Source organism: Protopterus annectens, chromosome 2.part1 (genome assembly GCF_019279795.1).
Source record: "Protopterus annectens isolate FY-2018-M chromosome 2.part1, PAN1.0, whole genome shotgun sequence".
NCBI classification, from domain to species: Eukaryota; Metazoa; Chordata; order Ceratodontiformes; family Protopteridae; genus Protopterus; species Protopterus annectens.
The window spans coordinates 49,316,239-49,342,509 of record NC_056729.1 but is presented as its reverse complement, the minus strand read 5'-3'; the positions used below and the strand labels follow the sequence as shown (position 1 = coordinate 49,342,509).

At 46.4% G+C, this 26,271-nt stretch overlaps 1 protein-coding gene across 1 annotated transcript in view; it reads left to right on the top strand.

Annotated features, from left to right (window-relative positions):
• Positions 1–26,271, top strand: part of LOC122793961 — a gene marked incomplete at its 3' end in the record, with an annotated part of 2,396,194 nt that overhangs the window by 636,418 nt on the left and 1,733,505 nt on the right. The window contains 1 exon segment of the mRNA XM_044062016.1: positions 901–978. Within this exon segment, the coding sequence (XP_043917951.1) occupies positions 901–978 (78 nt within the window).

The following is a 26,271-nucleotide window of genomic DNA, read 5'->3' as shown; positions in this document are numbered from 1 at the left end:
TGTATGGATGTGAGAAATTTCGTGACGACCTGGGGTAAAGAAGTTTAGGTGGAAATGCAGAGCCCACGGGGAAATAATTTTCAGTCTTTGCAGAAGGCACCTCTGTGATGGCAGAAGAGGTTACTTAATTTACAGCAGTGTGATCTAAAAGTGAACTATTTTCTTAACAGACAAGTAGAGCATATTTATCCCATAAGCATGAAGACCTGTTGCACAAATTACTAGATGTTTGGGTAATACTGCGGTTACTGGTGACGGGAGAAAAGTTGAAGCTTAGCAGTATGTTGATGCTACCTTAGAAAAGATGCTGCTGAAAGATATTGCAGCAAAAGGCTGATGTGAGAAAGTCACAACAATGAAAGAAATCACACTTTTTTATCATGAAAGAAAAAAAACGCTGAAGGACTTGATGTTCAGTGAGAAGACAAATGTTTGAGAAAATATATTTTATCAGGAAATAGTGAAGGGCGAAGAAAGTGTGTGAAATAGAGTTATTGAGGAGGTGGGCAGGGTTTGAATAAACAAGCTTTAACAGCATTTCCAAAGTAATTTTATTGACTTTTTAAACAATGGATTGTGTCAGTTGGTAAGCTTAAAGGGTTGAAAAATGGCATATAGTGTTTTTTTCCAAACTTAAGTTTAATAGTAAGCATTGCGCACTTCTGAGCCATGACACAAGATGCATCATTTCCACACAGGCAGTTGCTAGGCTACTCTCTTTACTAAAAACATAATAGTTAATGGTTTATTTTGTTGCAGGCCTTTTATAAAACAAAGTTAATACTGTCCAACTCTAAGTTGTGTTTTAAGGTATACTTAACGTTTTGTTGAACTGTAATAGGTGGCATGTAACCTGAACAGTAACATACCATACCTTAAACTGTAAATTTTTCTTTTTAGGCAGTCCCAATTTGTCCTGTTGACCGTATACCTTTTGAAGCAGTTTATGAACAGAGTTCTGGCCAAGTCCTTGTAAAGGTGAGTTGTTGAACCTTCTCATTGTACGAAACAGTCCTGTTTCATTGTAGTCCCCATCCCGGCAAGTAACCTCCTTGCTTTGCTGCCTATTGGTCAGAGGAACTGCATTGGCTTTTTCTTCATCTTTTACTGACAACCCCCCCCCAATTGATTTTTTTTATTTTTTTTCATGTGAACCATGCAGGATGTAGTTCTGGTTGTACATAGGGTCACTCTGAGAATCTTTGTGTGTACACACGAGAGAGAGCAAGTGTAGGTCACAAGCTTGATTTTTGTTAACATTGCTTTGTGACTTTTCTCATTTGAACTGCATAGTGTAGCAATCTGCAGCACTTTGTTTTTCAGACTCCTAGATTACTAGGCTAATGACCTGGTGGACCTTTCTATGCCTAGTCAGATTTTCCCAAAAGAATATCCTGTATCCAAATAGGACATTGAGGGTTAAGCATTTATAAGCTACCTCTGTCCATAAGGGACATGGATGCCAGGCCTGGTGTAAAATTCTTACTCCCCATTCACTGGTCTAAGTTGTGCTTAAATTGGATAATATACAAACACTGCTTCACATGGTTGGGAATCCTATTCCGTAGGATAGTCTGTCTCTGGAACACATCTGTCTCTCTAGCATGTTCTGTTTGTCACAGACAAAATTCAGGTCCCTAGACCTTGTATTTCCGGTGCTTTTTGACTTTTGAATATGCAGGAGATTCATAAATGTGGAGTTTGATGTCTTGTAAACCAGGCATAGATCACCCCTCAGTAATCTGTAGTAGACCAAGTAGAGGCAAAAGGATCTGCTTGAGGCAGATTTGTTATGCATTGTATTCTTTTTGTAAGGTCGCTCTAGTTGCTGCATATGCTTGATCAGGTACAATACTGAAGGGAATGTTGTGCTTTGAGTGGTTTGATAATGGCAGAGTACTGTAGGGTAATGACCTCTTAAGACCTAGATACCATGCCCTTAATTATAGGTTGCACAATATAAAAAGGATTTCTTTACCACTGTGGCCACGTGATGGTTGAAGGTAAGGCTACTGTCTGTACCCAGATCCCTGACCACTGGGCCAACTATAGTAGAGTCAATTATTTGAACATCAGTTATCCGAACCAGCCTTCTATAGCTTTCAAGTAGGAAATATCATAGTCTGAATATGTAAACATTATACGTATTTGCTTGAGCATGTTTTTTGAGCTTGTAGCTAGCTTGTGTGTGAAAAATATTCTTTCTGAAGTAGTTTACTTCATTTGGTCTTCAACCTGTGGGTTACGGATCCATATCGATCCGAACCGGCAGTTTCTACTAGCATCAGCTCCGAGCTCCAAATTCCTCCCCTTACCCGCAATGCATCTCCACTGCCTTCCATCCCCAGATTTCATTTGCCACAAATTGCTTTAGCATCGTGTCTCTTGAGCTCTAACTAGTCAAGTGGGTAAAACCTTCGTGAGTAGCTTTTTTTCTAAAACTTTTTTGTCAGTTAGTGTTAGTGTAGGTCCCCTTTCTCCTTCCCTCACTTGGCGCATTGTTTGTGTTTTAGGATAGAGTAGTTTGGGTACTGTTGTGTAGGTTATAGCCCCCCCCCCAGTGTTTCCTCTGTATATGAGTGTGTGTGTGACAGTTATAAACTGCCTGTTTGTTTTCTTAAGGTATCTTTCTACTGTATTAGTATGGCTGAAAAGCTTGTTTTCTAGCGTTGCACAGTGTGTGGCCATAAGTTATCCCCTGCGGATGGCCACACTCTGTTTTGTGCTTGGGTGTGGCCCATCTGAGTGTGGACTGCATATGTGCATGCTTCAACCCCCACGCCATAAAAGAAAGGCCAAATTGGCCCTCAAAGGCCTTCTTTCTCCTTCAGACTGTTTCATTGTCTCCAGCTTCAGTCACAGCGGCTGCTGTGGCCGCCTGTCCCTCCTCTCTTCCTCTGGCTTCTCCTTCCTCTCAGGCTAGGACTCAACCCTCCTGTACCAAAGCCTGTGGTAGCAGAGCAGAAGAGAGGTAGAGAGGGAGAGCGAGTCGAAGGCGAGGGAAAAGAGAGAGGTCTCCAGACCTATCTTCTCCAAGACGCCACTGTTCTGTGACTCCCCTCGGCTCTGATCTCTGAGGTTCTCAGCGGAGCCTGAGGAGACAAGTCCAGCTTCTCGGGCCTCGGTGCCCCGACCTGCCAGGTCTGAGTCCATGGCCTCGTTGTGGTCCTTATCTGACATGGGTCTGCATAAAACGAGGCGATTTATCCGTACACAGATCCAGATGGGGTAGGTCTTGCCAGCCCCCCCCCCCCGTCAAGAGGGGGGAGCTCTCTTCCCTTTTTCCAACCTGTATCTCCTCCTCCAGTCTGACATTCGGGTTCGGAGTACTCTGATCTGAGGTTGGCTTTGGTCAGGGGATAGGCGCCGACAGTACCGGCTTCCTCAATGCCGACAGCTGCCTGGAGCGTTTCAGATCAGAGCCGCTCTTGGAGCTGGAGCTTGGGTGTCAGATCCGAGGGGGTGGAACCCTTTTCATCTGCTCCGACTTTGTCGGGCCAAGTTCCCTCCCCTTGAAGCTCCATCCACCTTGGGGACTGGCTTCAATTCTCTCGGACTTGGGAAGACCGGCTTCCTTATTGGTTTCTCAGGAGGCTTTCTCTCCTTCGGCATTCTATGTGGTAGAAAGGGTTCTGTCTGCTGGATCGAGACCCCTGACCGCCCCCTTGGACTCCTCCCAGACCCACTTGGCTCTGTCTACGGTCCCTATCATTTTACCAGAGGGGACAGCCTGTGCTCGAAGAGCCCCAGATGGTTTCCCTCGAGGAACAAGTGACTTGCGAGCTTCCCCTGGAGAGCCCCACCGGAGAGGTACCTTGCAAGCATACGTGCAAGAGGAGGCACTAGGACTCCCCCGAGTCCCTCACAGAGGGCACGGACTTGGATGATGGGAGAGGGTTCCCATAGGTCACCTCCCGAGGATGTCTCCTTGGAGACATCCTGCGTCAACAGGGAGGTTGATCTGCCCACCCCGACCTTCTTCTGATGAGTCTGTGTTCCTGGAGGCTTTCAGCACGGACCCATCTACTTCCTGGGTGTCCCCTCCTGCGGATCCTTTGGTGGATCTGGTCACCCCGCGGGCATGGAAGGAACCAGACACCATGGAACCTATCCCAAAAAGACCTGATAAGATCCTATGCCCCCCCCTCCCCCAATAGGCAGACCAGCTTGGAATAAGGGCTCCCCGTAGACGCCATAATGGTAGCAGCAGCCACTAAGAAGGAACTTGCTCCGGAGAGTTCCTCGGACCACCCTCCTGACTGAGAGTCATGGATGATGGACTGCCTAGGTAAGTGGGTGTATGCTTCAGCTACCTTTTCGATTCGGGCACTAAACTACTTGGCCCATGTCACCAGACTCCAATGCGACTGGTAAAGGAGCTGGATGAGTCTTCCCCCCAAGTCCATGGTGCAGGAGGACAAGGCTTCGTTCTCCACGAGGATGGCCACTTTGAAAGCAGTATCTAACAAGTCCATGCGACTCCTCTCATATGCTAGGGAAGGAGCGGCTAGGGCCGGCGTGTCCATGAGAAGCAACACCTGGCTCAGGTTTTGTCAATTTTCCGAACCCTTCAAGGCGTCTTTTACCTATTCTCCTTATGATGGATCTACACTCTTTGGTAAGACCGTCTAGGAGACATTAGTCCAGAGTGAGAAGGACATGAAGACTGCCGTAGGGATCTGCTTCTCTAACCCTCAAAGGTCCTTTTCCTGGAACCAGAGAGGGCAAAAGAAGATGTGGTTCTAGAAGTCACAGTATTCCCAGGATACTCAGGGCTCTTCCCCCCCCCCCCCCCCCACAAAGGCAGAGGCGCTCTCAGGAATTTTGTGTCTCGGACCTTTCTCGGACACACCTGGGCAGCAACCCTGAGGGGTTGCCTGACTGCTGTACTCTGGAGGCAGTCGGGGGACAAATTGTCCTTGCACGTAGTGACATGAGAATCCATAACGAACTGCTTGGTGCTTCAAATCATATCCAGAGGATATTCTATCCCCTTCGTGGGTTCCCCCAAATCTTCCAGACACCTCCCGGATGTACCACCCACACAATGGGAGGCAGCAGCACAGGAAATTTCCAAGCTGCTAGAAAAACAAGCCATTGAAACCGTCCCCCCAGATCAGTCCGGATCGGGCTTCTACTCCAGGTTCTTTTTGGTGCCAAAGAAAACGGGGGACTTGAAGCCCATTCTGGACCTCTCTACCCTGAACCTGTCAGTTGCCCAAGAGAAGTTCTGGATGGTCTCATTACAGTCCATCATGCCGTACCTGCAAGAGAGCAACTGGATATGCTCGTTAGACCTTCAGGATGCTTACTATCACATAAAAATGCACAGAAGCTCCATGAGTTTTCTCCGCTTCGGCTAGGAGTTGATTATTACCAATTTCGGGCCCTACCCTTTGGTCTCACCACAGCCCCCAAGGTGTTTACCAAAGTGGTGGTGGTGGTAGCGGCTCACCTGAGGCTTCAGGTCTATCTGTACCTGGACGATTGGCTCCTCACTGCTCCCACCAGGCGTCTACTCTCCCAAACCAGGAATTATTTCCTGTCTCTTGCCCTGCATTTGGGGATCACAATCAGTGCATCCAAATCTCTCCTAGATCCTGTACAGGTGATAGACTACATTGGTGCTAGGATAGATACTCTTCGGTGCAAAATCTTCCTGACCTCTGAAAGAGAGCAAAACCTGAGGATGCATGTCTCCCTGATCTACCACTCTCATCTCCCAACAGTGGAATCAGTGTTGACCTTGGGCTCGATGGCCGCAACCATAACTCTTCTCCCATGTGCCCGGTTACACATGAGAATTCTACAGTGGACTCTAGATGTACAATGGTCCCTGTTGGAACTGCCATTGACCTATCCAATCCAACTCAGTTGAGTCTGTGGGTTGTCCCTCATATGGTGGATGTACTCTCCAGACATTTTGGAGGGACAACCTTTTGTTCCAACCCCGGCCCAAACCACAGTGACCACGGATGCCTCCCAACTCTGGTGGGGGAGGGGCATTATTTGGGCAGGACAGTCCCAAGGCCTGTGGTCCCCCATAGAGACCAGCTTGCACGTAAATGTTCTAGAGATGAGGGGGCGGTCCTCCTAGCGTTGCAGGCCCTTCATGACTTTCTTCCTTTGGGAACGATTTCAGTCAGACAACATGTCAGTCGGGTATATCAACAAACGGGGGGACCATCTCCTTCCAACGTGAAGTGCAACAAGATCTGAAGTAGTTAACTTAATTTGCTCAGCAACCTGTGGGTATCGGATCCGAGCCGGCAGCTTTCCAAGCTAAAAGATCCAAGCTCCAAGCTCCTCCCCCTACCCATAATGCCCTGCCATCTCCCTCTAACCCTCAGATCTCGTTTGCCGCGACTTCCATAAGCTTCTTAGAACAAGCTCCAAGCGTAGTACTGTGAGTTTAGCATTTAAATCTTGAATTTCTGTCAAACTTTCTCTAAATTTGTGTGTGAACTTCCTCTTATCTTTCTAACCTGTTAAGGTAGATTTATTTCCCCCCTGTGCATTTGTGAATGTGTGTGCTTGTGGGCCTATTTTTCTTTTTTCCTCTTCTATAATGGCTGAAGGCCCTAAACCCATTTTCTCTAAATGTACCGAGTGTGGCCATAAGCTTTCCCCAGCGGATGGCCACACTGTGTGTCCTGTGCCTGGAGGTTGATCACCTCTCCTTGAGCTGCACTATTTGTGCAGCCTTCAACCCCAGGGCTTTGAAAGATAGGAGTTCGAAGCTTATTCTGGCAGGCCTTTTGCCCCCGGACTCTGCTTCGTCCTCCTCTGTGGCGCCAGCCCCACCTGCTGCTCCTGATCTGGCCGGGACACAACCTCCCTCGCTGGCCCAGGAGGAACGGGACGGTAGAAAGAAGGATAAAAAGGATAGGGAGAGAGAAAGAAAGGCATCACAGTCACAGGAGGCGGTCCGACTCGATCCCTTCGGCACTGCCGTCTAAACAGCTTGCCTCTTCCCTTAAGGTCTCTGGGCCTTCCCCCTCCCGGCTCCGTTCTCCACGTTTCTCCCAGGAGCCGGAGGAGGAGACCCTGTCACCTTCAAGGTCATCTAGGTGGCCTTCCCGGCCGGCTTCGGTGGCCTCATCTAGATCCACCAGAAGTTTATCAGATGCAGATATGGACCGGATGATGCATCGATTTTTCTAGGCCCAGATGCAGATGGGAGTGCTCTTGCCTCCCCCCACCCCCTGCTGGGGGGGGAGGGAGCTAGACACCTTTTTTCACCCCCATTGCTGCTCCTCCGACCAGCTTTCGGGGTTCGGAGCTGTCTGATCTGACTAGCTTCGGAGCCGGGGTAGGGTCGGCGCCGACAGTGTTTCCTATTCGGCGCCGACTGTACCCTCGAGTCTGTTGGATCCGTTTTCTGATCCGAGCTCTCGGGGCTGTGAGCTGAGCTTCTGATCTGGAGGGGTCAGCAGGCCTTCGGTTCCGTTAAGGTCGGGGCACACTACCCTTTCGGATCTGATCAGGTCACCTTCGGCGCCGGTCTGCACATTGGATCCGAGGGGACTGCTTTCGGATCCAAGGGAAAGCAGTTCCCCCTCGGCATTCAATGTCGTGGAGAGGGTACTTTCAAGGGATTCGAGGCCCCAGGCTCTTGCTACGGATCCACCCGCCATTCCCACTCAGAAGGGCCTGTCTTCCATCATCCGGCCCCAGGGACAGCCTGCGCCTACATCCCAGATTGTTCCTGTAGAGGAACAGGATATTGTTGGTGAGGTCTCTTCGGCCAATTTTGGAATTCATAGGGGCCAGGATAGACACTACTCAATCCAGAGTTTTTCTGACAGTGGACAAGACTTCGCAGTCTAAGCCTTCACATTCTAGACCTCTTACAATCGTCAGCTCCCCCAGCGGAACTAGTCATGAGGGCCCTGGGATCCATGGCAGCTGCCATCAATCTGTCGCCCTTCGCTCACCCGAAGATGAGAATCCTTCAATGACATTACAAGTTCAGTGGTCTATTCTTTTTCACCCCCTGTCTGCACCTATTCCCCTCAGCAGGATTTGCAGGGAGTCTCTTCTTTGGTGGCTCCACTCCAGAGATCTCCGAGAAGGCCACCCCTTCGTTATACCCCCTCCCCAAGTCACGGTGACCACGGATGCATCTCTCCTCTGGTCGGGGGGGCATTGCATGGGCAGATCCGTCCAGGGCACGTGGACTTTCACAGAGACCTCACTGCATATCAGTGTCCTGGAGATGAGGGGGGTGCTTCTCGCGTTGCAGGCTTTCCATCCCCTTCCTCCAGGAACTATTGCACTTCAGACAACATGTCAGTAGTCTGGTACATAAACAGGGGTGAACTAGATCCTATCCACTTTGCAGGGAGGCAGTGAGAGTATGGGAATGGGCGATATCAACCAACTGCATTCTCATAGCAACGCACATCCCAGGTCGGTCAAACATCTTGGCGGACAGGTTGAGTTGAACTATCCTCTCACCTTACGAGTGGTCTCTGAACCCAGCAGTAGCGAAACAAATCTTCCTTGAATGGGGCAACCTTGCTGCGATCTCTTCGCCTCGCCTTTGAACACAAAGTGCAGCGAGTTCTTCGCTGTGATTCCCCCACCAGGGGAAGCCCCCAGAAACGCTCTAGTTCATGCTTGGCCATCCGGGCTTCTGTATGCTTATCCTCCTCTTCCATTGATGACAAAATTCTTGAAGAAAGCTTGTCGGTTGGGGAGCAGAGTTATCCTCATAGCCCCATTCTGGCCTTGTCAAACCTGGTTCCCTTACCTGCGGTCTCATCTAGTACATCCTCCCTGGATTTTAGATCCCAATCTGGATCTGATCTCTCATCCTTTAGGATTGAAGACCCCCGACCTGGACTACCTCAAGCTTTGAGCTTGGTTGATCCAGTTCCCTTAATGGCTAGGACTCCCGGTATATCTTCCTCGGTTAAGGCCATCCTGGTGGCCACCCATAAACCGTCTACCAGGAAAATCTACAAGAGTAAATGGAAACGTTTCTCTGTCTGGGCGGAGCACAGGAACTTAGACCCCTTCACAGCTCCTATCCCAGCAGTTCTAGACTTTCTTTCGCATACCTTTGATCAAGGAGCTAGTGCTTTTACTGTTAAAGTTCAGTTGGCAGCTATTTCCCACTGCCACGTTGGAAACAGTTCAGGGCCTCTAGCGTCCTCCAAGATATGCAAAATATTCATGAGAGGAACCTTTTTGTTAAGACCCCCTATTAAAGATGCATTGACTCCATGGGATCTTACCCTAGTTCTTCAAGCTCTGACTGGGCCTCCTTTTGAACCCGCTGCTTCAGTCGACTTAAAATATGTATCCTGGAAGACTGCCTTCCTGATTGCCATTACTTCTGCTAGAAGGATATCGGAGCTTCACGCTCTTTGCAGTAAACCTCCATAAATAATCTTTCATAAAGACAGGGTCTCCCTCAGGACTAATCCCTCTTTTCTGCCCAAAGTGGCTTCAGAAGCCAACATCAACCAGTCCATCGATTTACCTGTTTTCTTTCCAAATTTCCAAAACAAAGGAGAATACAGACTCCATTGTCTGGATGTTCACAGACAGTTACGTTTTTACTTAAACAGAACAGCAGATCTTCGAAAATCTGATCAACTTTTTGTTTCCTTTGCAAAATCCTGTCTGGGGAAGCCAGTCACTAAAGTAACCTTAGCTAGATGGATTTCCCAGTGCATTCTCCTGGCATACAAAAGTTCTGGTTGTCCTGAGCCCCTGAGAGTGCGAGCCCATTCTGCCTGATCTATGACCACGTCTGCTGCTTTCTGGCCAAGGGTTTCTTTGGATGATATTTGCTCAGCAGCTAATTTGGCTTCCTCTCATACCTTTATTACACACTATAAATTGGAGTTAATATCCAGTGGATGTGCATCGTTTGGCTCCGCAGTGCTCCGGAATATCCTTCCATAAGAGCCTCCCAAGTTGCTGGTAGCTGGGGACTCTGTCCCACAGGTTGCTGAGCAAATGAAGTTAACTACTTCAGATAAAGAAGTTATGTACTCACCATAACGTTCCATCTGAGTAGGTAACTTCATTTGTCTGCAACCGACCCTCCCTCCATCCCCCGGACCCTTAGTTCGTTATCAAAGGATCAGAATATGTCTTCGTTCAGTTGTCATCACTGGAACGTATTGTAACCCTTTCTAGGTTATAGAATTTCCTAGTGCCTTTTTTTCTGGAAAACTCTATCTGAGGGTTAGAGGGAGATGGCAAGGCATTATGGGTAGGGGGCGGGGGGAGGAGCTTGGAGCTCAGATCTTTTAGCTTGGAAAGCTGCCGGCTCGGATCCGAATCAGATCCGATACCCACAGGTTGCAGACAAATGAAGTTACCTACTCAGATGAAACTTTATGGTGAGTACATAACTTCTTTTTTTTCACTCTGAACCCTGTTGGGGTAGTCCCCCAGAGATGCTCTAGTTAATGCCTGGCCTCCTGGTTCTTCTGTATGCTTACCTGCCGAGGTTTCTACAAAAAGCTCGTTGACTGGGGAGCAAGTTGATCCTCATTGCCCCATTCTGGCCTTGCCAGGTATGGTTTCCCTTCCTTTGGTCTCATCTTCTGGCTCCGCCTTGGATCCTAGATCCCATTCAGGATCTAATTTCACACCCTTCAGGGGTGCCTCATCTGAATCTGGGCAGCCTGAAGCTCACAGCTTGGTTGCCCCAGTTCCCGTGATTGCTAGGACTCCTGGACTATCCTCTTTAGATCTATTCTGGTGGCTGCTAATAAGTCTTCAACCTGGAAGGTTTATTGCAACAAGTGGAAACGCTTTTCCTTTTGGGCCTCTCAAAGGATATTAAACCCTTTCACGGCTCCTATTTCCACCATTCTTGATTTTCTAGCTGATATTTTTCAACACTGAGCTAGCTCTTCTACTGTCAAAGTTCAGTTGGCTGCCATCTCTCTTTTTCATGTGGGCGAGAATTTTGTCTCTTTAGCCTCTTCCAGACTGTGTAAAGCCTTTATCAAAGGCACCTTTTTGCTATGCCTCCCAGTCAAAGTTCCTGTTCCACCATGGGACCTTGTTATTGTTCTTCAAGCTTTGGTCGCTCCGCCTTTCGAGCCTGCCGCAACTGCAGATCTAAAATTTTTATCTTGGAAAACAGCTTTTCTGGTGGCTATTTCCTCTGCAAAAGGGTTTCAGAATTACAGGCCTTGTCCATCAGAATTCCTTACATGATTTTTCACAAAGATAGGGTTTCCCTTCAAACCAATCCATCATTTCTTCCTAAGGTGGCATCACCAGTCAATGTCAATCAGACCATTAATTTGCCTGTGTTTTTTTCCTAATTTTACTAACAAGATGGAATACAAACTCCACATGTTGGATGTTCATAGACAGTTACGATTCTATTTACACAGGACAAAAAAATTCCACAAATCTAATCAATTGTATCCTTCTCTAAACCCTTTTTGGGGAAACCTCTCTCTAAGATCACTATAGCTAGATGGATTTCTTCATGCAGGTCTATAAGGACAGAGGAATGTCTCCTCCAGGACAGGTGAAAGCTCATTCCACTAGGTCCATGGCTACATCTGCGGCCTTTTGGTTGAGTGGGTCTTTGGATGATATTTGATGTTCGTGTTACACTGCTGCAGTCATTACACTTGGGTTATCCTGCCGTCAGGCGGGCCCGCAGTCGGCCAGAGTTCCAAAGTCTTGGTCTGGCGTTGGTTGCTGTCGTTTCTTCCCTGAAGTCAGTGCGCCAGGGGTATATAAGATGCATCCGATGCCATTTTCTTCAGTCGTTCTTGCCGCACGGTGCCCGAAGCAGAAGCAGTTCGCAAGTGCCGGTCGGCCGACTCCTGAGATTTTCGAAGTTGAATTTCAGATCCGAAGTCTTCAATAAAGCTAAGTACCCCGTTGGGGAAACTTTTTTTCTTGCCTCAGACCGATGTCAGAAAAAGTTAATTATATTTCTTGTGGGAAGCAAAGACCTCATAAGGACTTCCACTCTTACTCTATTCCATGCCTAGGCCCTGATCACGACGTCACTATTTGTCGATTTTGTGCTAGATTTAACATGCACACTATAAAAAGACGTTTTGATTTTGCTTTGCATTACTTTGGCCGAAGGTTCAATTATACTATACTGTCGTATCAACCGGCCGCAATTCCGAAAAAACACAGACAAGGATAAAGACAGGCATCCGAGGTCCAAAAACCGACGACAAAACCTCTTCTAGGCCAGTTGCTGGTTCGCCAGTTCTCAGTGAGGTGCCTTCGCAGCCCCTGACACCCGCTACCTCAGAGCCACAGGCCGCCTCAGACTCCCACATGGAGACAACTATTCCTCTGGAAACTCAAGGTATTGGGCCTACGGAAACTAATCGCTCAGATGGGTCCGGAGCCGCTGAGCAGGCATCAGCTTCCGAGGGTGTTTTCAGACCTTCACAACTTACCATTAAAGCAACAGCCAAGACAAAAGTACAATTAAAAACAAGCAAGTACAGCATTCTCCTGGACAGTTCTCCATGCCTAAGAAACAGATGCTTAAAATGGTCGAAGACCTCATTACTCTAATCAGGGGTTCCCATCCCCCTCCTGAGAAAAGGCCTAGGCAGGATACAGAATATGACTCCTCTGATCAGGTTTCCATTTGCTCTTATTCCTCTTCAGACCAGGGATACTCTTTACCCCCTATGAGGACTCTGATGCTGAAGAATCTATCCCTTCAGCCTGTCCTCCTGAGGATTATTCTTTTGGGGAAACTTTACAAACCATGAGGGAGCATTTCCATTGGGAAAGTCAGGATTACTCAGAATCCAAGAAAAGGCTCCGGGATTTCCTCTTATTGCCTCAACACAGGCCCCTGGCTATTCTGCCTGTGCTAGATATTGTGGATGATGTGTTCTCTGAATCCAGTTTATCTCCTGACTCTTTGCCCCCTGCTCCAGCCAAGCCAGATAGGTATTGTAGAGTCCCTGACTCTCACAAGTTTCTTTACAAAAACCCTTCTGCTGATCCAGAAACTATTTCCCAGGGTCCAAAAGGGGTTAAGGCTTCCATTGCAAAAAATCCAGTACCCTCTGACAGAGATTCCAGAGCTTTGGATAGATGAGGAAGAAAGTTTACACTTCTGCAACTTTAGCAGTAAGGGCTTTAAATTGCCAGTTTCACATGCTTAAGTACCAGCAATATTTAATGGATCAGTTAAAACAGAAAATGCTTGCTAGCTCAGAAGCTCCTGACTGTAAAGAAATGCAGGATTTGTTGCATGCAGTTGAACAGGTGGGAAAACATACTCTGCAATGTGGTTTTGATTCTTTAGAGGTCTCTTGTAGAGCCGCAGTTACAGGTTCTGTGATTCGAAGACATGCTTAGTTAAAAGAACAGAATTTACCTGATCATGTTAAGGCAAAATTATTGAATGCTCCTTTACAGCATGATACCTTGTTTGGTGTTACGGCAGAAGAGGTGTTAAAGAAAATGGAGGATAAAGCTAAATCTATGTAAGCAGTCAAGGATTTCTTACAGGTACAGCCACCTCGATTTAGCAGAAATTAGCCAACAAAGAATTGGTCCTTTCCAGTGTCAGACAGGCCACAGAGAGGCAGATACAGATGCCCATGAGGCAGATCTCAACCCCAAGGCTCTTAACAGACAACGACAGTGGGGCACCTCAATCCCAAAAGGATGTCAGGACAAGTCTCCACCTTACAGGAAACGGTCCTAATGACTTCCCCCTTCGTACGCCAAGCACGTCTCTTTTGGCAGCCCCCTTAGGGGAAAAACTAACCCTTTTCTCAAAACTGGCAAACAATCACCCAAGACAAATGGGTTCTGAATATTGTGTCTCAAGGTTACAGGCTCCACTTTCATACTTTACTAAGGCTAAAAGGAATGCCAGACCTGCCTCAAAATCAATGGGCAGAGGCACAAAAACAAATTTCAGCCCTCATGGACATGAGAGCTATTCAAAAAGTACCACAACAGGAACAAGGACAAGGATTTTACTCAAGATTCTTCCTGGTCCCCAGACAGGACAAGGCCTGGAGGCCCATACTAAACCTTTCAATTCTAAATACTTACCTGGATATTCCGAAATTCAAAATGTTGACATTACAGCAGCTTCTGCCCATGCTGGGCAAGAAGGCTTGGGTTGTTACTCTGGACCTCAAAGAGGCATACCTGCATGTCCCTATCAGACAAAATTGCAGAAGATACCTCAGATTCAAAGCTGGTACAATGCACTACCAATTTTCTGCACTGCCCTTTGGCTTATCTACTGCGCCCAGGGTCTTTGCAAAGTGCCTGTCACCAGTAATTGCATTTTGCAGAAAAAAAGGAATTCAAATATATCCATACCTTGACGACTGCCTCATTCAAGCAGAGACAAAAGGACATTCTTCTACAGCATCTGGCATTTGTAAAAAGATTGCTAATTTCTCTAGGGTACACAGTAAATGAAAAGAAGTCAAAACTAGTGCCCTCACAACAGATTATATTCCTGGGTGCCAGCTTAAATACAACAGCCCAGATTGCTTATCTCACGCCAGACAAACAAGTTCAACTTACTCAATATTTTCATTTGCTGGCAAAAAAAGTCCCATCTCCCTGCAAGAAAAATTTTGCAGGCCCTGGGATTCATGGCATCCTGCATACTACTAATACCATATGCCAGACTGCATATGTGGAAATTACAATGGTACCTAAAAAGTGTTTGGACTCAACACTCTTGCAGTTTAGAAGCAGTAATACCAGTGATTCCCTGCCTACAACAGGAATTTCGATGGTGGGCACAGGCATGTCACCTAAACAAGGGTCAGCCTTTTACCCTACCCACAGCCAGGCAGACTCTAACAATAGATGCTTCGGATTACACCTGGGGAGCACACATGGCAGGAAAATGCATTCAGGGCAAGTGGACCACAGACCAGATGCATCTTCACATCAATCAAAAAGAGATGTTGGCTGTTCAAAATGCCCAAACAGCTTTCAAGGACCTTCTGCATCCAGGACAGTTATTAAAGACAGACAACACCACAGTAATGTGGTACATAAGCAAGGGGGCACTCATTCTTATCCCCTATGCAGGCAAGCCATGATCTTGTGGAACACAGCTGTAACGTATCAAGTTCATCTGCAAGCACAATTCCTGCCAGGAAAAAAAAAATACTCTGGCAGACTATCTAAGCAGAAATATTATGGACTCTCATGAATGGAAATCGAATCCACAAATCTTCAGCATGATAAGGCAAAAATGGGGATGCCCAGACATAGATCTTTTTGCCTCCCCACTGAATTGCCAACTACAAAAATTCTGCACAAGGACTTATCACACACAAGCATGGAAAGTGGATGCTCTCTCGTTCAGCTGGAAAAGCCTAAAGGTTTATGCTTTCCCACCACTGCCTCTCCTTTCAATGGTACTCCTCCAAAAGCCAGACAAGAAAAACCACATATGATCCTGATTGCTCCAGACTGGCCACGCCAGCACTGGTACCCAATCTTAAAGAACTTGGCTCAAGGCCCACCATGGATTTTGCCTCAAATTCCACACATTCTGACTCAACAAAACAATCAGATCCTGCACGGTCAGCTCAAAACCCTAAACCTGGCTGCATGGCAGATTCATTAGTCAAACAGGCAACACCTCTCTCTAAAGCTGTTATGGATGTCATTTTTGAGGCCAGGAGGCCTAGCACCAGGAAAGCTTACTCAGAAAAATGGAAGAGTTTTTGCGCCTGGAACCAGGCTCAAAGCCCTGGACCCTCTTGTCCCAAACATTCCTCAGATTTTACAATACTTAACTGAGATGCTGAACAAAGGCCTATCCTTCTCATCAATTAAGATCCACGCCTCTGCCATTTCAGCACATTACAACACGGATCCTCCTTTATTCTCTCATCCCTTGCTAAAGCAGTACCTCAGAGGGGCTAAAAACATAAGACCACCCCGGAGAGCACCAACACCAACTTGGGACCTCAATTTTGTTTTGGAAAAACTGACCCTGCCACCTTTTGAGCCAGCCAGTACAACCGATCTAAAATTTTTATCATGAAAAACAGCTCCGCTCCTGGCAGTAACTTCAGCACGAAGAGTCTCAGAGCTACAGGCATTAATGGCAGTGGAACCTTTTATAATTTTTCATCAGGACAGGGTTTCTTTAAGGACAAGCCCCCTACCTTTATGTCAAAGGTGGTATCTAGTGTGGCTCTTAACCAAACCATCCATTTGCCAACTTTTTATCCAAACCCCCAGAATAAAGGGGAGATACTTCTGCACTCTTTGGACATACACAGGCAGCTACGCTTCTACTTGGACAAAACAAAATCTTTCAGGAAAACTGAGCAACTGTTTGTAGCATATGCTGCAGGATCACACGGCAAGGCCATCTCAAAGCAGACTATCCGAATGGATAGGACACTGTATTCGTTACTGCTACATGCAGCATGGAAAATCAGTCCCTAATAACATTAGGCCACATTCCAGGCCACATTCCACCAGGGCAACGGCCACTTCAACAGCCTTCCTCAGAGGAGTACCTACCAAGGAAATTTTGGAGGCTGCAACTTGGAGTTCAGTGCATACCTTTACCAAGCATTACCACTTGCCTCTTTACTCTAAATCCTGAGCAGGATTTGCCACTGCAGTTCTGCAGGGCCTCATAGCCAATCCTAACTCTTTATAGACCAGCCACCCAACCTTAGCTTTGGGATTCTCCCCAAGTGTAATGACTGCAGCAGTGTAACACAATAACACGATAAACATAGTACAGTTTTGTACCTACCATAAATGTAGATGTTAGTGTTCACACTGCTGCAGTCCAGGTTACCCTCCCTCCATCCCCTCTGAACTAGCTGGACTTACCTATACCTTTCTATCCTGTTCAACCTTTGTGGTGTATTTGCTTGTAACTGAAGGTATTGTTTTTTATTTTATATGTATATTTTTTGCTAGCAATATGTATTGCCTACCTACTTGGGGGCACCTGACATCTGGGGCAAGAAAAACTGAAGAAAATTGTGTCGGATGCATCTTATATATCCCTGGCGCACTGACGTCAGGGAAGAAGCGACAGCAACCGACGCCGGACCAAGACTTTGGAACTCTGGCCCACTGCGGGACCGCCTGACTGCAGGATAACCAAAGTGTAATGACTGCAGCAGTGTGAACACTTGAACCTCTGCATTTATGGTAGGTACAAAACTGTACTTTCTGCAGCGACTTAGTCCTCATCTCATACGTTTATTTCTCATTAGAAGTTGGATTTGACTTCCAGAAGGAGAGCATCCTTTGGTTCTGCGGTGATCTGGAATATCCTTCCATGAGGACCTCCCAGGAGTTTAGTACCTGGGGGACTCTTTCCCATAGGTTGAAGACCAAATGAAGTAAACTTTTTCAGATAAAGAATTTATGTACTCACCGTAACGTTCCATCCTAGTAGTTGTACTTCATTTGTCTTCAACCGTCCCTCCCTCCCCCGGACCTTGGCATATGATCAGCCTTCGGGCTGTAGTATAGGTCGCAAGTACATTTTTTTCAGGTTGGGTTATTAGTATAAGGTTCAGCAAATTCGATTTAAGGATGGAAGACTGTGGAAGTGTATTATGGGTAAGGGGAGGAGTTTGGAGCTCGGAGCTGATGCTAGTAGAAGTTGCCGGCTCAGATCCAATACAGATCCGTAACCCACAGGTTGAAGACAAATGAAGTACAACTATTCAGATGGAACATTATGGTGAGTACTTAACTTCTTTTTATTGTCCGCTGGAATCACTGAATGGTTAAGAAGTGTATTCCCGCGTGCAGAAAAAAGATTGTAGATGTTTATCTGGTTTAATTATATGTTTGATTATCCGAATAATTAGATTAGCCAAACTACCCTAGGTGCCAATTAGTTCTGATAATCTACTCTCCACTATATTAGGGGTGTATTATCAGCATGGCAATTTGCAGTGGTAGTTGACATCCCAAAAGATGCAGTTATGTATTTCTTAGCATTGAGTTTAAAACCATGGGTTTGGCACCATTTGTTCAGTGATAGACCTTCTGGAATGCTAATGTCTATAGGGGAGTGAGTGATACGTCCCCAGCTTGCAATCATCTACAACCTTAGTCTGCCATAAACCTTAAGCATTGCTTCCATTTCATAGAAATAGATGCCACAAAGGAGCACAAGTAGTACCTAGCTGTGGGGGACTCCACTAGTAACTATCCTGTTGGTGGAGGTGGCCTCATCTATTTTGACCCAAGTCCTATCAGTGTGCCAGTTGGCTTTCCAGCAGGTGATAAGAGTTTAAACTTAATTTAGTGAGCTTCTCTAGAATGCCCGATTTGGGGTATTGTAGCAAAAGCCTTATCCAGGTCTAGATAAGCTGTGTTCACAGTATGCTGTCATCCATTGCTTAGGTGACCCACTCGGAGAAGTCCACCAGATTTTTGTAGGCATGACCTTCCTTTAACAAAGCCAAACTGTGATGGCTCCAGCATTTGTAGGTTACTTATGTCTTCGTTTATCATGTCCATGATGGTTATTTCCAAGGCCTTGCACATGAGGCAGTTCAGACTTGTGGGCCTGTAGTTACCTTGATCAGTATTTGGACCTGCTTTGTGCAGTGTAATAACTAGCTGTCTTCCATTCCTTGGGCACAAAATCTGAGTGCAGGCTCCAGTTGAAAAGTGATTCAGGTGGATCAGAGAGGTCATGTTTCATGCTATATAGTAAACATCCTAGGATGTTATTGAGGCCCATCGATGCAGTGTTTTTGTCCTTGGAAAATGCACTTATTACCTTTTCTCTAGTATGGTTAGGGAGATTGTGGTACGGTATTTCCTTTGGACTACCTGGAAGAATGGGGGAGAAATTTGAGCCAGAAGGTTGTCAATGGCCTCCAGTTCACTGTGGGTGGGTAAAGGTATTTACAGTGAATTCTGCACATTGTTGCGCTTTCCTTTGAGGTTGTGGACATCGTTGTAGAAAGCTTTGTGGTTGTCCTTTGCCTAACAAGCTATTTTTTCTTCAAATTTAGCCTCTCTTAGCTGCCTGTTTAGAATGGTCAGGGGACTTTTAGTATTTGGGGGTTTGTTCCTTCTATGCTTGGCCAAGATTTTTTTTTCTTTTGTTGCACATCTGATTGTAATTGTGATTCCACCAGGGTGACTTGTCTTTTCAGTTTATCTTATTCTTTGAGTGGCACAGCTTGCTCTATACAGCTATCAGTATAACTGTACAGGGGTCTTGTAAATAGCTCAGCATATGCTATGTTGTTTACTGCGTTTGTCGGTGCATGGAATTTAGCCAGGGTTCTCACTTCATAGAGAGAGGCTCGCCTTGGAATAGTTCCTAAAGGTTTTTGGTTTCGCTGGGTCCCCAGAATTAATTTTTATTTCAAGCAAAACTGCTTTGTTGCATTGTTTTCATAAAATGAAAGTGAGTTGCACCTTTTACATCACTGAGAGTTTTTTTTATAAAGTTATACTGACCAAGTTAGTAGCACTCAGAATATAGTAATGCCACATTAGAATGAAAAAGCTACTACCAATTGATAGTAATTTTAACCATTCAGCAGTGTGGTTCATAAATTAACAACTCACTTGTTTTCACTGAGCATCCATGACTTTGCCTCTCATTTTTGTCTTCTCCCTTATAACATTTTTGATCTGTTAAATCACAGATGGTTCTAGTCGCTAGATAGTGCCAGTCATTGGAGCTTCAGACTTCCTATTATACAAAAAAAAAGTGTGTTGATGCAAAGTCTGTTTTTAACTTTTTAAACAAAGTAGTTAATACTTGAAAAGTGTACCTGGTTTTGGACTTGGCCCACCCTCAGTTGTTGGCTTTGTACATAATTATTGAGCAAATATGTTGAGAGGTATGGCATGATTATATAAGCTTATGGGTTTTAAAGGCCGGTTGAACACTATAAAACTAAGTTGAACTTTATTACCCAACAAGTTATTTAGCCAGCAGGATATTGCACTTTAGTGTATGCTGATATGATGGCTGTACCTCATTAGAGACTCAGCAGTGATTTAGATCAGATGTGCAGTTTCAGAATGTGTCATTGGCTTATGGTTTAGCCATGCAGATTAGGCAACAAATTCTGAGTATACAGTTCAAAGGAGCAGTGTAAGACATTTTGTGAATATTTGGTTTGGAGAAAGCTTGTACTAACAGGTCACTGATATGCAGAGGAGTACAGTAGGTTGTCGTTGCAGTACATGCACTCTGTCTTGAAAAGCTGATAGTGACATTCCAAAACGGAACTGAAAATGTGCTAGGTTGCAAGTTTGAACTGTTTTTTCATTTTAATTTCCAGTGGTATTTGATGAGATCCAGTGTGGCAGTAGGGGATGTCTTTTGATTGCTGCCCTCTGGGGCAGCACTAGACCTGCTGCAATCTTGTGTAGAGAATCTGAGTAGAGAAATTAAACATGTATTAGTTGTAGTTCCATTTCTGTATCAAAAATAATTTTTGCAAAATTAACACGATACTGTGCATGTCCTTTTATTCCTATGTTTCAGTATTCTGCATATGGGTTTATCCTTCTAGTCTCACATACGTGCGGCCAGTATCCAAAATCTTTCAGTCCCTCCTAGGTGCACGAGACGTCTGGTGTAGGTGCGAGTACGTGGGCCATAAGTGACATTGGCACACACCACCCTCAGAACTTTCCAGCCACCAGTCGTACGCCAGATGTTCCTGCTTTCTCTGACTGATTAAAGTTTCACGCTAAGTATCCCGTTGGGGAAATGTTCAGTACTTTTGTACTGCTGCCTTTTTCATGTCATCCAGCAAGGGTAAATGCCAGTGCAGTAGTCAGATTCCTCATAAAGACACCTGCGATGTTTGTTCTGTCTTGGATTGTCGCATGATTATAAGGGGTGACCTATTTCATTCTGAAAACATTGCGCAGTCGTTTGCATGCACTCAATTTGTACTTGGAGAACCAGTGTTTGAAACAACTTGCTTTGCGAATGGAGGGTTCATCGGATGTCGCCTCTGAACTGCTAAAGGAGGCCAGATCTTTGCGGCCTATAACACTTGCTGAGCCTCTTCTGTCAGATCCACAAGCTGTGACCGATATCGGCCTGGTTTCAGGATCTGGTACCGGATCCGCCGCACAGGAGGTAGTTGGGTACCTCTGAGGAAGCCAGGCTACCGGTGGGAGACAGCATGTCTGCAGATGCTTTTCCGGCGATAGTTTTGGATGCCGGGGGGCTCCAGTGTGTTCAGGGGAACCTTCTGATTCCCTGCCTCAGACTTTGATGCCTGCTCCTAAACAGTCACCCGTTGGGACTCTCAAGGAGAGAAAAAAGGAAGCACATCTCTCAGCCAGCAGAAAGTATTCCAGACTGGCAAGCCTTTAGCCAAAGCCTTGACTCAGCTTTCACGGCCCTGAGGCCTACATCAGTTAATTCTGCCCCGGCATCCTCTCCTCCCCTCTTTAGTCCTAAGCCTCAACCTGCAGAGACAGATATTCTTCGTGTTTCACTGTTGCAGTCATCACACTTCGGTTATCTGCCTGCAGGTCGCCCTCAGTCATCCTGAATACCAGAGACTTGGTATTTCAGCGTCTGTTGCTGACGCTTCAGGACTGATGTCGGGGGTATAAAAACAGGCTGCTGACACCATTACATCAGTCTTCTTGCCAAGGAGCCCGAAGCAGAAGCAGTTCTCACTAGTGCCAGTCGGCCTCTACCTGAGTATTTTCAAAATTGAATTCTCCTGAAGTCTTCTAAAGCGAAGTAGCCTGTTTGGGATCCTTTTTTCTTGCTCTAACAGATGTCGGAAAAAGTTAACAATTGTCTCGCCTATGGAAAGCAAATACCACACTGAGATTTCCATTCTTACAGCATCACCTGTTCAGGCCCAGACCAGGGCATACCTCGCTGTCAGTTTTGTGCTTTGCTCAACGCCCAACCTTTTTGTCTTTGGGCTTTTATTGTAACTAAATGCTTTCGTTGTTCATCACCGTGCTCCGAAATGGCTTCGGTAAGCCATCCGACTACCGATCTTCCAAAAAAATGTAAGGATAAAGACTGAGACAAGACCGCACAGGTCCAGAACTGCTGCAGACTTTTCAGTTATGCTAGTCGCCAGTTCGCCAGTACTCAGTGAGATGCTTTCGCAGCCCCTGATGCCCTCTTCGATGGATTTGCAGGCTGCTACGGAGACCCGTTCGGACTCCGGTATGCCGCAAGATTTTTTTTTTACTGCGGAGCCTGTGGATGTCTCTACCTTGGATGGGTCCAGAGCTGTTGTGCAGGCACTGGCTTCTGAGGAGGTTCTTCGCATTACCGATATCTGACACAAACCGACGACTTCTTTTGCGTCTTCTGTTCTCTCTAAAACTAACGAGTTTCTAAGGCCAAGAGTACGAGCTACGCCTAAAAAAGTGACCCAAACTCAAGTGCCTTCTTCCTTGCCACAATCACAAATGCTTAAAATGGCAGAAGACCTGATCATGCTGATTAGGGGAAGCCAGCCTTCCTCTGCTAAAAGAGAGACCTGTCCCCAGCAGCTTTGACTGACCAAGAGTCCGATGACTCTCAGGTTTCAGAATATGAAGACATTCCTTTATTTGCCTATGATGATTCAGATGCAGAGGAATCCATTCCTTCTGCTTCCCCTCCAGCGGATTTTTCTTTTGGTGAAACCCTACATACTTTGAGAGAATATTTCCACTGGGAATGTCAGGATTATCCTCAGTCAAAAAAGAGACTCAGGGAATTTTTAGACTTAACCACAGTCCAGACCCTTGACTATTCCCTCCTGTTTTGGTTGTTGTGGATGACGTCTTCATGGAATCCAGTCTTACTCCTGATATACTTTACCCCCTGCTCCAAGAAACCAGACGGGTACTAGAGAGTCCCTGACTCTCAAAAATTTCTTTTCAAAAATCCAGAGCTTTAGACAGGGTAAGAAAGTATATACCTTTGGAACTCTCGCCATTAGAGCATTTCATTGTCAGTTCCACATGCTGAAATACCAGCAACATACTATGGAACTTATTAAGCAAAAATCTACTTTTTCTGACTGTGCAGAAAATAAAGAATTACAAGAGCTTTTGCATTCTGCAAGCCAAGTCAGCAAACATACCCTGCAATGTGGGTTTGATGCGTTACAAGCATCTTGCAGAGCACCAATCACAGGTTCTGTACTTGGAAGGCATGCTTGGCTTCAGGAGCAGACCTTGCCGGACCATGTCAAATCAAAATTGCTGGACGCTCCTTTGAACAAGGACAGTCTGGCACCAAAGCAGAAGAGGTTCTAAAAAAGATTGACGAAAAGGCGAAGTCTCTGCAGACAGATTTATTTACAGGTGCAGTCTCCAAGATTCAGTAGGCATTGCACCTCGAAACATTGGTCCTTTCCAGCCCCCTCAAGGCCATCTCAAACTAGACCCAGGGGAAACAGATCCCCCCAGACTACAGTCTCGGGGTATGCAGAGATCTAAGCAATGGAGTACCTCCACTTTAAAACAGGGAGTGCTAAGCCATCCCCTTATGGAAAGAATTCACAATGACTTCTCAACTCCTGTCTTCACCTTTGCCCAATTGCTCGTGCCCCTAGGAGGAAAACTTGCCCACCATGCAAAAAACTGGCCCTCCATCACAAACTATCGATGGGTCCTCATAGTATCCCAGGGGTACAAATTTTATTTCCAGACCCTGCAAACTCCAAAAGGGTTCCCAAACCTTTCACCAAACCAGTGGGCAGAGGCACAAAACCAAGTTCAATCCCTCCTCTTCATAAGGGCAATTCATCCTGTTCCGGCAGAACAGGTAGGCCAAGGTTTTTATTCCAGCCTTTTCCTGGTACCCAGAAAAGAGGGCACCTGGCACCCAATCTTAAACCTTTCCATTCTAGACACATGCCTGTTTGTACCAAAATTCAAAATACTCACCCTACAGCAGCTTCTCCCTGTGCTGTCCAAAGATGTCTGGTGAGCTACCCTAGACCTAAAGGAAACCTATCTGCACATCCCTGTCAGGGACTCATGCAGGAAACATCTACGTTTCAGGGCAGGATCTATGCATTATCAGTTCTCTGCACTTCCCTTTGGCTTATCCACTGCTCCCAGAGTCGTCACAAAATGCCTGGCTCCAGCCATTGTGTATTGCAGACAGAGAAAGATTCAGATTTACCCTTACTTGGACGATTGCCTGATTCGGGCAGACAGGAAAAGCTGTTGCAGCACCTAACATTTGTAAAGGACCTGCTAACCTCCCTGGGGTACACTATCAATGAAAAGAAATCAAAACTAGTCCTCAGTCAAAAAATTGTATTCCTGAAAGCAAGCTTGGACACAGCATCCCAGATGGCATTCCTTACTCCAGAAAACTGAGCCCATCTGACAGGCTACTTCATTTAAATGGCCACCAGAACCCAGCTATCCGCAAGGAAAATCCTGCAGGCTCTAGGGTTCATGGCCTCCTGCATTCTACTAATTCCATATACCAGACTGCATATGAGGAAACTTCAATGGTACTTAAGTCTTTGGTGCCAACTTTCTCAGAACCTGGAAACCATCATACTTTCTCAGGACGGAGTTTCTTTGGTGGGCAGCAGCATGCAACCACAACAAGGGACTTCCCTTTACACAACCCGATGCCACCCAGACTCTAACCACAGACGCATCAGACTATGCCTGGGGTGCACTTCTGGACGGCTGGTGCATTCGGGGCCACTGGAGCCCAAACCATATTCCCCTGCACATCAACAAAAAAGAGATGCTAGCTGTTCAGCAGGCTGTGACAGCTTTCAGATCTCTCCTCTCACCAGGGCCCCTTCTGATAAAAACCAAACACCACCACAGTGATGTGGTACATCAACAAGCAGGGGGTACCCATTCTTACTCGCTCTGCAGGCTAGCCATGACCCTGTGGAACACATCCTTGGCTATGCATATTCACCTGCAAGCTCATTTCCTGCCAGGCAAACAAAACTGTCTTGTAGACAACTTAAGCAGAAATCTCCTAGACCCACACGAGTGGCAATTAGACCTCAACACCTTCAGCCTTATAACCCAGAAATGGGGTACTCTGAAGGTGGACCTATTTGCCCCCCCCTTACAATCACCAGCTCAGCAAATTCTGCACCAGGATACCTCAAAGCAAGGCCTGGAAAGTGGATGCCCTATCCTTCCAGTGGGTAAACCTCTCAAGCTATGCATTTCCCCCTCTGCCTCTTCTTACAAGAGTGCTACTTAAGATAAGGCAGGACAAACCAAGGGCAATCCTGATTGCCCCTGACTGGCCATGCCAACATTGGTACCCACTACTGCGCAATCTGTCACCAGTGCCACCTACCCCAGATCCCAACCCTCCTCACTCAGCAGGAGGGGACTCCGCAACTGCAAACCCTGAACCTTGCAGCCTGGCTCATTCCACTGGCCAGTCTAAGCACGCAGGTGATTGATGTCATTCCTGACGCCCGATGACCCAGTACTAGGAAATCCTATGCTGATAAGTGGACAAGGTATTGTTCCTGGATTCTCTCTAAAGGAACAAGTACAGTACAGTCCTCCTTACCTCTCATCCTGGACTACCTAGCGCACCTACTGCACAAAGGCCTATCCCTTCTCTTCCATTAAGATCCATGCCTCTGCCATCTCTGCTCATTGCAGCACTGAGCCACCTCTCTTCTCACCCTCTCATCAAACAGTTCCTGAGAGTGGCTAATAACTTAAGGCCCCCAAGAAGAGCCCCCACTCCTGCTTGGGACCTTAACTTTGTTCTGGAAAAGCTCACACTGCCCCCCTTTGAGCCTGCAGTATCAGCAGAGTTAAAATTCCTCTCTTGGAAAACTGCCTTGCTTTTGGCCATCACTTCAGCTAGAAGAGTGTCTGAGCTACAAACACTTATGCCTGTGGAACCTTTCATTATGCTTCATGCTGACAGGGTCTCCCTCAGGACTAATCCTACTTTTATGCCCAAAGTGGTATCCAGTGTGACTCAATTCCATTTGCCCACCTTTTCTCCTAACCCTCAAAATAAGGGAGAAAGGATCTGCATTCTTTAGACGTGCACAGATGGCTCAGATTCTACATTGATGGGACTAAGCCCTCCAGGAAATCTGACCAGTTACTAGTCAGCTTTGCACCAGGGGCAGAGGGCAAACCATCTCCAAATGGATAGCAGATTGTATCCATTTCTGTTACAAAGACCATGGGAAACCACCCCCTCAGGGGGTCAGAAATCATTCCACTAGGGCAACTTCAACCTCTACAGCCTTTTGTCAGAGGTGTCCCTACCAGGGACATTCTGGAAGCTGCTACTTGGAGTTCTGTTCACGCCTTCACCAATTATTA